This window comes from Juglans microcarpa x Juglans regia, chromosome 4D (assembly GCF_004785595.1).
Source record: "Juglans microcarpa x Juglans regia isolate MS1-56 chromosome 4D, Jm3101_v1.0, whole genome shotgun sequence".
NCBI classification, from domain to species: domain Eukaryota; kingdom Viridiplantae; phylum Streptophyta; class Magnoliopsida; order Fagales; family Juglandaceae; genus Juglans; species Juglans microcarpa x Juglans regia.
The window spans coordinates 16176887-16188598 of record NC_054600.1 but is presented as its reverse complement, the minus strand read 5'-3'; the positions used below and the strand labels follow the sequence as shown (position 1 = coordinate 16188598).

Below are 11712 nucleotides of genomic sequence, written 5' to 3'. Positions count from 1 at the left end.
TTCTTCTAGATCGGATCTTATACTCCCAATTCCAATTTTCATTTTAATTTGACTTATTAATCGTTTATTTGGTATATTATGATGGGTCTTGAGACAATAAATTGTAATTGAATTGTGACTTAATACATATAATATTATGTATAAAATTTTACATATGTTACTGATTCCATTCCATATGCTTCTCATAAAAATCTGCTATTTCCAGCATACATTTAAGTGTCTTTTTTAAATAATAATAATAATAATAATTTCTTTATCCTAATCTCCCATTATAAGTTTTTTTTAAAAATACTATTTTTTAAAATAATCATATATTATTTATTAAATATGAAAAGATAATAGTTATTAGTTAAAAGAATAATATTATTGGTTTCAAAAAAAAAAAAAGAATGAATATTATTTTCTATTTTCAATTAGAAATCAGGACAAAGGAGATAAGGATAAATCGAAAAAAATGGAGATAAAAACACTCTTTACTGGCTTATCTGATCTGTTATTTCCCAAAGTGAGCGACGAGGTCTACACCTTCTCTCTCCTCTCTCTCTCTCTCTCTTTCTGAAGCTCTCGTCTTAAGAGCGGGTTTTGGGGGATCTTTCTTCGTGTTGGTGGATGCGATTTTTTCCAACAATTGAAATTTTCTTCTTACTCTATTTCTTCGTGCCCACTCTCTCTCTCTTTCTCCACAGATTTTCTCTCTCCACACCTGCTCTCTGTGAATTCCCCCTCTACCCATTTTTTTCTTTTATTTTGGCTAAGGTTCATGAACGTGGCCCTTCTGTGCGAAGCTGTGAACTCGGTGGCTCTCTCCTTTTGTTGGCATTCTGTGTTGCAAGACTGCCTTGGTTTGTGTCGATTCTGATTAGTTTTGGCTTTAATTTCTGTTGTGTTAAGCTTGATCTGATAAAAAAAAAAAAAGAAATCACTGGCTGAAGCGAGTTGGTTTCGTATTAGTAAATACTAAATGGCTTTCTGATTCATTTCGGGTCTAGATTTTTTAATATGGAAAGGATTTTGTTTTGGAAGCGTTTTTATCGCATCTTTGGATATGGCAAAAAGTGGTATCTGCAATAGATCTTACTACTTCGCCTCTCTTTTAACATGCCTTTTTTAGCTTTTCAGTGTTTTTGTGATTAAATAATAGGTTAAAGGTAGTGGCGATTATTGTCATTGGTTCGTCTCCGAGTCGGTTACAAAAAGTACCTTTTGTTGGTCTTTGATAATTGAATTCCAATTTGCTTCTTGCTGAATTCTGTTCTTTTTTTTTTTTTTTTTATATTTGGATTGATTCGTTGCACACTTCAGGAGCTTTCAAGGGGTAAGTTTGCGGATTGTTATGATACTTGGGCTGTGAGTTCAGAATGGTCTGTGCTAATTGCTTGTAGACAGCGATTTAAAATTTCAAGAGAGAAGGGCGAATCAGCGCTCAAGTCTGATGACTACTAGGCTGTGAATTCAAAAGGGTTCTATTCAATTAGCTGAATTGAAGAGGTTAATCGGTGATTCAGTGGATTTATCTTCGATTTAGGCTGTGAAATCAGAAAGCTTTTTAGGATTCACCAAACAGTTTCTGACGGATCCGTCAATTGAGAATAGGGGGTGTGGTTGCTTCGCTCCTCTGGAGTGCATATTAAATATAGTCAGGGCCCTCAGAATGGGGTCCTGCTTGTCTGCTGAAAGCAGGAGCCCCCTCCCTGGTTCGCCGTTATCCCCTGCGGTGGGGTTCAGGAAGCGAAAGAACTCGAAGAAAAGGCTGGGCTCACGGAATCCCTCCTTTGAGTATCGCAGGGATGAACCGCTTCATAGAATTCCTGGGAGGATGTTCTTGAATGGGTTTAGCGAAGTGGCATCTTTGTTTACCCAGCAAGGCAAGAAAGGCACAAATCAGGATGCCATGATTGTTTGGGAGGTGATCTCTTCCTCATCCTGTCATGCTATAAATTCTTTTTGGTCAAAATTTTTGTAGTTTAGTCTATTTAGATTTGTTTATTTCGTTTCTTCAGTGGCATAGCACCCAAACTATTAATAAAATTCTATTTCTTCTTGGATAAAAGAAAATGTTCTTTTGGCGGTTGCTTCTCTAGTCAGTGGAATTCTAATATAATTTTCTGTAGCTTTGATGGGTATTGCAACTGATTTATTAATTTCATATTCAAGATGTATAATTTTCTTCTTCAGTTTTCCAGTTCTTATTTTATCCGCATAGTTTGCCTTCACGCTTGGTTAACCTTCATTTCGTATATTTAAAGTTTGCTGTTTTTGTTGCTGTTTAAAGTTACAATGTAAATTTCATGCATTTGACGTTTTAGGTGGCCCCAACTAGCTGGGGCAGTTGAATATGTATGTAGAAGTTAGTTAGACACCCATGGGGGTGCAGCATAGTGGTCAAAGGACGGGCTTAGGATGACTTGTAGAGGCAAACATCCTGAGTTTGATTCCGCCTTGGGAGGCCTTTTGAATTACTTGACTCACAGTTTTGACGGGTGGGGTCATGTATTTGGATTTACTCCCGAGGGGTAGTTTAAAGTGCCAAACCTTCCATGTCATTGAAAAAAAAAAAGGATTTTTTTATGTCAGAAATCAGATTGTATTTCTCCCACAATCAGTTTCTTGTTTATTGTCCTCTGTTCCTCTTGATCTTCTTACTTGTAATACCCTGTATTGTGTAAACTGTAAAGAATGGTGGGTGGTGAATGGGATCCAACATTGAAGGATAAGTTCTTGCCCTTTTTAATGATTCTAAGGGGCTCCAATTGTAACCTTAACTAGTTCTTTTGGAGTATGGGCTCAAATGTGGCTTGAGCTTTCGCTGGTTTGTTACACTACTCTATAGATTAAGAATATCAGGTAGAATTGTCTATGTCATATCATAATAATGCTTCGTACTTCGTATCCTCAATTAATAGTATTAATATCTTTGTTTGCTTGCTACTGATAAAAAATATATATATATTTGTTTGCTTGCTAAATTGTCATTAACCAACTTTTTTAAACTGCGATTTTCAGAATTTTGGTTCCAGAACAGACACAGTTTTCTGTGGTGTTTTTGATGGCCATGGTCCCTATGGTCACATGGTTGCAAAGAGAGTGAGAGATTCACTACCTCTGAAACTGAGTGCCCACTGGGAAGTGAACATAAAGAGTGATGATGTCCTCAAAGAGATCAGCCTTAAAACTGCTGGAAGCATGAACTCAGAAGATACTCCTTTCATATCTGCTGATGAGGAGTCCAGGCCATCTATTGATCTTGATGAAGCAGATAAACATCCTGAGATCTTTCAGGTTCTGAAAGAGTCATTTCTGAAGGCTTTTAGAGTGATGGACAGGGAACTGAGAATGCACCCAAGTATCGATAGCTTCTGTAGCGGGACAACTGCTGTAACTGTGATTAAGCAGGTTTTTCTCTTGTAACCCTTAAGAAATTTAAAATTAAATTGGCATTTTGCAATATATTCTTAATGCTCATGGATGCATTGGCTGCCCTTTTAGGGTCGGGATCTTGTCATTGGAAATGTTGGGGACTCCAGAGCAGTATTGGGTATGAGAGACAAAGATGATTCTCTAATTGCAGTTCAGTTGACTGTGGATCTCAAACCAAATCTTCCAGGTCTTTCTCCCTCTCTCCCCCCCCCCTTCTTTCTCTCTCCAATTATAAGAATCATTTTAATTCTTAAAGGACTTTTACCAATAAAAAAATAAAAAGGAAGCTTCAACTTTTTCCTCCCAAGCAATGTGGGATCCCATCAATCACTTTGCTGTACGCAATTACACTATATGGGGTAGTACAATAGGCTACTCGTCTTTAGAGTAACTTTTACTTTTGTCATCATTAGAGGTTTTCACTTGTGGTGTCAAATGCAATGTTTGATTGAAGAAGTACTTGTATGGTTTTGAAGCTTATGTATTGAGTGTCACTTAAGAAATTGAGTCATCAGTTTGGGAGTTATAGATATTTTTAGGTGCAGACGCCTGCTATGTGTTGTTCTCACCGTGTCATCAAAGTGCTCCTTTTGTTCTTCCGTCTCAGTTTATTTTACACCATATGAAATGGCAGTGTTGTTGTAGCAGAAGTATTGGGCATGTAACGGAAGAGCAAAGCATACAATGTTCATAACACATGATCACTTAAAGTATGCCTAAACATTTTTGCTATGTTAATAATTAATTATTAAATGACATTGTCCACATTTCCATTTTAATATTGTCTTTACCTGTAAAAAAATGACATTGTTCACATATGTGATTAGTCTAGATAGCTTTGTTGCCACGTTAACTATTATATTTTTGGTGCAGTTGGTAAGAAAGCAAAGTATTGAATAAGATCTTCTACTTTGGTAAAGAAATTGAATATTAGATGTCATATAATACATGACGCCAAGTATTTGGCAAAGTAGAAGGTATTAATATTATTCAAGGATTTTGAGGCACATTTTTTGTAAAATTTTGAAGGAGAAATCTATGAAAAGCCTAGAGAAAATTTCAATTATCCCTGGTGTTGACTTAACATTTTTGACTGCACTAGTGATGTCTGTGATGGACCTAATGGTGTAGACTATTAAATGAATGAACTAGAAATGGAATGGCATTAATGGTCAGGTTTGGAACAGGTGGGAGAAAATCTAAAAGCCCTTTTAAGTAGTGAGATGCATTTACCAAGGTTGATTGGTGTGGTGGTGTTGTGTGGTTGTTTTTATAGTGTCAATGTAAAATTGAACAAACTCCTTGTTAATAGACATACTGGTTTTCTATAACACGGTAAGTGGCTTTAATATAGTTTGTCAGTCCACTATTTATTTTAGGGATCGGACTTTGTTGACATATAGGCTGCCGTCTCCATTTCCTTTAATGTATCAACAGGAAACACACATGAAAGAATTTAGATTTCCCTTAATGTATCAACAGGAAACACACATGAAAGAATTTAGGGATCAGTTTTAGTTTTCCTTTGGTTGGCTTCCTTTTACCATCATGTTGGTTATCTACATTTTCCTTCTCGCCAACTTCTTGCTAAAGTCTTTTCTATTCTTATTTTCCTTTACAGCGGAAGCGGAGAGAATCCGGAAGTGTAGAGGGCGTGTTTTTGCTCTTCAGGATGAACCTGAGGTTGCTCGAGTCTGGCTGCCAAATAATGACTCCCCTGGCCTCGCCATGGCACGTGCTTTTGGAGATTTCTGCCTAAAGGATTTTGGTCTGATCTCTGTGCCTGATATATCCTACCGGCGCATCACCGAGAAGGATGAATTTATTGTATTGGCTACAGATGGGGTATGAGAGCGAACTAAGCAAAACTATAATCTTTTATCATCTGCCTTATTAAGTGTTCCATTTTCTTTTCTGCATTCTTTTGTAGCTTTAGACAAAACTAAGTATGCAATGGTTTTTCTGTAGATTTGGGATGTGCTATCAAACAAAGAAGTGGTAGACATAATCGCATCAGCCCCAACACAATCATCTGCGGCTCGGTTCCTGGTTGAGTCAGCAGTTGGGGCTTGGAGATTTAAGTATCCAACTTCCAAAATCGATGACTGTGCTGTAGTTTGCCTCTTCCTTGACACAAACAGATCGTCTACTGCATCTAATGCTAAGTTAAAAGAACAGCTCAATTCAGTGGACCAGGCCGAGACCTGCAATGAGAAAGGAGAGCTCTCCGCCCCAACCAATTTGGAACGTTCAGGAACGGTCCGAACTGGCAATGAAAATCTGCAAGAAGGAAGTAATGGAGATGCCTTAAAGGAGGAGGAGGAGGAGGAGGAGGAGGAGGAGGAAATACATACAGATGCTGGAATAGATTGGTCTGCACTAGAAGGAGTGTCTCGTGTAAACACGCTATTGAATCTGCCTAGATTTGTGCCTGGAAAGGAAGAGAAGAAAGCCCGAAAATGATGGAAGGGAAGAAGTCTTTGAAATCCCTCATTAATTTTGTTTTTGTTTTTCCTTATTTCTGTTTAGCTTTTAATTTTCTACAGAAAGGGGAAAAGATTTGTAGGGCCATCGATGTTAAAAAAAAGAACTTGGAACCGGAGAGGTGGGCCCGGCTATATTAGCGCGTCTGGGTAATATTTTCTCTCTTTAGTGGGTGGACATGGAATTTTGGTAAAATCCAACTCTCCGTCATTTTTTCTCTTTTAATTGTAATTTTTTTTTCTTGGAAAAAATTCATGTGTGATTTGTTGGTAATTTTTATTGTTGATAATAATTTTGTGGTAATGAAGCCATCCTCTTTTTAGTGCAACTTGATTGGGTCCAGTGTTTGATGTCTTCTCTGTCTGATAACTTTGCAGCATGTCTCTCATGCATTTTCTTTTCTTTTCTATTTTTCTATTTTTCCAAGCAAAGCATAGCTCATGCATTTGCAAGAAAGAATGTTTTGATCTTCCTTGTTTGTGGCTTGAATTATTGGTCCAAATAGCCACTGTTCAAGTTGCCAATTTTGAGAAAGGAAAGAGATAGAAAGTGCTAATCAGAAAATATTAAAAATAATTAATTAAGGTTGGTTTGTTTTCACATAGATGAGTTGAGATAAAAGTTAAAAGTTGAATAAAATATTGTTAGAATATCTTTTTTTTAATATTAATTTTAAAAAAAAAATTAAAAAAGTTGAGTTATTTATTTTATTTTATATGAGAATTTAAAAATTTTTTTAATAATTAAATAAAATGAAGTGAAAATTTTTATAAAAATGATGTGTGAAAGGGCGGCCATAGGTTGGCCAACTCTTTTTGACTTTTTGAAGCTTCCCAGCCCACAAGTTTTGGCCTAAAACCAGACTTCCCAACCTATATCCCTCCATCGAATGAATCTCTTCCTTTTTTGTACTATTATTGGACTATCCCACCTGGCTCTTCATCTCAACTTGACCAGAAAGAACCCGGATGGTGATTTTCTACCCTCCCTTTTATCTTTTTTCGGTTTTTTACAAGAAAACAAGATGGATTATTCTCCACACGTTTTGATTTTGTTATTTCAAGTAATGAAAGATATTTCCATTGCAATCATATTGGTTTACCTTCCAATCAACGGCTATAGAACTCTATCTAATGTGTGTAAGTCGTACGTATTCTTTTTTAAAAAAAGTGAACAAATTTTGGATCATTCATGAGAAAAAATCTATTTGTTTAATAATAGATCTCATTATTTCAAAAAAAAAAAAAAAAATATGCGGGACTTGCATATCATAGGACTGAATCTATTGCTCTATACCAAATAAGTTAAATAATAATATTATAATTTGACATAATTATATCAAACCACTCTATTAATAAAATAGTTTAAATCAATAATATGATTAAAAAATTAGAGTATATGATATTCCTTTTTGTACAAACCAAATAAGAAGAACATTTTGTTAGAATGGTGAATATTCTCACATCGTTGTAAGCATCTGCAAAGAAACCCTAGGTTCAAGCCACTTAGCTCCAACTGGATTATGCAATGTTTGGCAAAGATGATGGTACCAGGCCCTGGTTTGACATCTGTATCCTTTTTTATTGGGAGCTATCCCCGAGGAAGATGCTATGAAATTCTAGCTTATGTTTTTTGTGGCCTTAAGGAAGGAGGAGCTACCAAGCACACATAAAACTTTCATGAGAGAGTAATCTTTAAAAAGCTTGGTCAAGGTTTGGAAAATTAAATGGAACTAAAAGGCAGTCGATTTATAGAGTATACTGCAATATGGAATGCCTCAACCCAATACTTAGAAGGAAGTTTAGCCTATACTAGTAATGTTAATCTAGTCTCAACACAATATTTATGTTCCCTCTCCACGATCCCATTTTGTTGGGATGAGCAAGAGATATAATTGAATATCCAATGGTCAGCCAAGTATATTTCAAAAACATATGACGTGTATTCTCCACCACCATCTATTCGATGTTTTTTAATTTTGTGAGATTACCGTTTTCTACAAAGCATTTGAACTTCACATAGCATGAAAGAGAGCAGACTTGTGTTTGAGAGGAACAATTAGGAATATCTTGAAAAATCATTAATAAACATTGCATAAAAATCACAATTAGTTATTGAAGTAATTGGTGATGTCCATACTTCATTGAGGACTAATTCTGAAGAGGAGGATGGGACTTGAATCGGGGAAGGAAAGCTGCCTACTCATTCCTAATTGGCAGGGCATACAAAGAGATGGAGTGGGTTTACTAGAAGACACAGGAAGCGCTTATGCTTGAGCACATGCTGTAGAATTTGGACTTCTCGACGTCTTTGTGCTATAGTTGATGCTGGAAAAGGCATGGCCGATGTTGTTAAGAACAAAAAAATTTGTTTCTCAACTCTGAAAGAAAACTTGGAGATTTATTCAAACCCCTAGGTGATTCAACAAAGCTGAGAGGTCTTTTGCTATTTTTGTGATAAGGGTGTGTATTGTTTGGGATAAATATATCAGGCCCATTGTAGCATTCCAAGCTCAATCCATTGGATAGCCCTCAGCAAAAGTAGGAAGGAAGAGAGGGAGGAAAAGACAAAGAAAAAGCTGATGGAAGAAACTAAGTTAGACACGTATAGGAGAGGGTAAGGTGGCATAAAGTTGTCATTCCTCATCACTCCCAAGGGCCCAAAGATAAAAAGGGTTCTGATGGAAAGATGAAGGGAACTTCTGGGCGACTACTACAGAAAGGTAGAGAGATCTTCTTCAACCACACAATGCCAGACACCATTCCTCTTGTAACACTCCGCTCCTTTTTTCTGAAGTAAACAAATTTCGAAGACGGAACTTATTACAAGTAGGAGAGGATGTAACAGTCTGCCCCTTCTCTCTAGCGATTGTGAGCCTCGTTATGCATGCCAAACCTCAAATGCATGTTTTTAAATATAACAATTGATTCTTAAAGTATGCTCAATATTTTAAAGCTCTCGAATATTTTAAATGCTCTAGAAATATTTATATGAGGCATTTCCAGTGTTATTGGACCAAACTTGATTTTAAGTAAGACAATTATAATTTTTTTGAAGATATGCAAAAATAATATAATTGTAGAAAATCATTTTATTAAAATTATTTCAATTATTTAAAATATTATGGGATTTAAATTATGTTGAACACTCTAATTAATTAGATGGTTTTATTCTCTTAAAGATATTAAACAAGACTTCATCATTTTTATAATAATGAAAGAATATTATTTTATAAACTAAAGTTTAGTTTAAATAATATTCTATCTTAATTCTTTTCAGTGCTTTTAGTTAGTTAATATTTATGCATTTTCAAATCAGTATTTAAAGCCCACCGTTAGATCGTCTTGAATATACCAAGATCAAAGAGCTGGATTAAATCCCCAGGCCCCTAGCCTTTCTCCCTCACTTTCTCTTTCCCTCTCTCTCCTCTCCCTTCAGCTTACACCGCACGCACCCCCCTTCCCCTAGCTGAATCTCCTTCAGCTCAGCTCGACGCCGTCGTGCGCCACCCAGCCTCACCACCACCACCAAAGGCCTCCTCTCATGCCAGCGAGCATCCCCCACCGTCGAAGCCCCTTGGTAGCCCCTCCCTCAGCCGCACGTGAGCCCCCTCTCCTCTTGGTTTCTCCTTATATCTCCTCCTAGCACCGCCGTCGTCCATCGAGCACCACCACGAGTCTTCCCTGGCCACCCTCTACCGAACCCAGCCACCGAAGCTCCTCCTAGAGAACGCACGCAGCTCCTCCAACACACGGGTTCACCATACCCATGGTCGAGCTTCGCCTCCCACTGCCACCGCACCACCACCAGAATCTTCTCCTTCCACCGACGACCTCCCCTAGCCACCCTCATGCCCGTCCGAGCCACCTAGCCTCCCCACGCTCTCTCACGGGTGTTCCTCCACCTCACAGCCTAGATTCGCCGCCTCTAGCCACCGTGGCACCACCCTAACGCCACCACAAGCTCTACTGCACCTCTCTCAGCCCTTCCATGGCCAGCCAGAGTCCCCAACCGCCCCTAACCTCACACGCACCCTCACCCTCTCGAGTGCACTGTACATTGCTAGATCCACTGTGTGCCGCCCCTCACCGTCACCACGAGGCCACCATTAGCCCTTCCAAGACCACACTTAGCTATTCCCATCCCTAAACAGCCACTACACACGGTGGACAGCCACTGTACGTGGCTAACCGCCACTGTACACGGCCTTAGCCGCCACCCACAGACTCCCCACCATGTCAGCCACCCTCGCACAACCTAGATCTAGTAGCCAAAATCGTAGATCCGGTCCTTAAGATAGTCCAGTTGTAAGGTCACGGTAGTGACCGCTATCGCCCAAGCTAGTGGCTTCCGAAGCCATTGGCCATGCCGACAGCAAGTAATGCACAGGTTATCCTGTCGATGGTATTACTCTCTTTTTCTTTATCCTCGTTATTATGTTAATTGGTTGGTTAGGTTGTGGACTGTGCTGTTAGTATTTGTGAAGTTCGATGTATAGTGTGGTGATGTGATGTACTATGTATGTGAAGTGTTGGGTGTAGTCGAGAAGTGTGCTGTGTAGTGTTGTGGACTGTGCTGTGAAATGTGGTTGTGAAGTATGTGTTGTAATGACAACGTGGCATTGTGTGGATTGGGAAGGGAGTATACATGGAGTGTACTCCATGTAGTGGAGTGATGCACCATATGGCGTGTATGCCGTAATGGTGATGTGGCGTAGCGTGTGTGAAGGGAGTACACGTGTACTCCATGAGGTGAAGCGATACACCATGTGGCGTGTCACGAAGATAAGGATAGTTGCATAGTTGATGAACATAGAACCTGATGAGTAGTGTCGAGAACTGTGAAACAGTGTCTTAAAGTAGCTGTGATGTGGCCTGTAGCCTGAGGTGACAGGTATCACCGTGTAGTTGAATTATGGCTGGGAGTATGTGTGAAGTTATAGAATAGTGTAAGAGTAGCGCAACGAAAGCATGACATAACGGGATGTCAGGTGACGTGACAAGGTCACGAGGTAGCTTGTGAGTAGTCTTGAGTTATATGACGTGAGGTACAGTGTAGTTATGAATGGAGTCTTGTCGTGTTAAGTGTTGGGATGAACTATCAAGAGGGACGAGTACCATGAAGAGTCATGGTAGCCGGGTTAAGGAAAAGGTTGGTATCGGAGTATGGGCTTGTTTATACAAGCAGGTGATCAATGTGTTATATGTTAATCCTAAGTGATAAAGAGGTAGGGTACATATATAATCTGGTTTGACACATGTGCCGGACGGATTCACTATATGTAATGGGTAATCTGTCCTAAGCAGATACACGATGTTTGAGCCTCAGAGTTGGCCTAGAGTCGTGTGATATGCATGGATGAGAATGATGATGACGACGAGGAAGCGTAAGCTTGAATGTAGGAAGTGATGTATGTATTGTCTAGGATTGGGATGTGTGACTTTGTCGGTCGAAATCATGCGTCGGAATGTGGACATAGGAAGAGTAAGACAAAGGTCTTGGTGTCTTAACCCTAAGGTGAATCGTGGAGATTCACTTTAGTGGATGAGCATTCAAGGTAAAACTTTGAGTTTGGAAGAGGTAGTGACCGTAAGTAGATCCCGAAGGTTTTCGCATAGTAAGGGACACGTAAGAGCACGGATAGAAGGAGAGTGTTTCCAATTGAAGTGTAGTTCTACTTCTAGTTTAGTTGCTTATGCATTAGATAAAGAATGACGCTAAGGTTATGTGTATGCATGTAAGTTGCCATCTGACACGCACATGAATGGACTGCATGATATGAGAATATCATGTCTAGGTAAGTATTATGTT

The 11712-nt window shown here is 38.7% G+C and overlaps 1 protein-coding gene across 1 annotated transcript; it reads left to right on the top strand.

Moving 5' to 3' along the window:
• The first annotated feature begins 492 nt into the window (after positions 1 to 492).
• On the top strand, positions 493 to 6229 carry LOC121259717 (probable protein phosphatase 2C 33). Its single transcript, XM_041161437.1, has 6 exons — positions 493 to 842; positions 1303 to 1906; positions 3004 to 3393; positions 3487 to 3604; positions 5039 to 5262; positions 5386 to 6229. The coding sequence occupies exons 2-6, from the start codon at positions 1652 to 1654 to the stop codon at positions 5878 to 5880; spliced, it is 1482 nt and encodes a 493-aa protein (XP_041017371.1). The 5' UTR covers positions 493 to 842; positions 1303 to 1651; the 3' UTR covers positions 5881 to 6229.
• The last annotated feature ends 5483 nt before the right edge of the window (positions 6230 to 11712 follow it).

Excerpts from the sequence above, each read along its gene's own strand:
- LOC121259717 (XM_041161437.1), top strand. The coding sequence starts at position 1,652 with ATGGGGTCCTGCTTGTCTGCTGAAAGCAGGAGCCCCCTCCCTGGTTCG. Across the intron at positions 1,907-3,003 it reads ATGCCATGATTGTTTGGGAG|AATTTTGGTTCCAGAACAGA; the intron begins GTGATCTCTTCC and ends TGCGATTTTCAG. Across the intron at positions 3,605-5,038 it reads TCTCAAACCAAATCTTCCAG|CGGAAGCGGAGAGAATCCGG; the intron begins GTCTTTCTCCCT and ends TTTCCTTTACAG.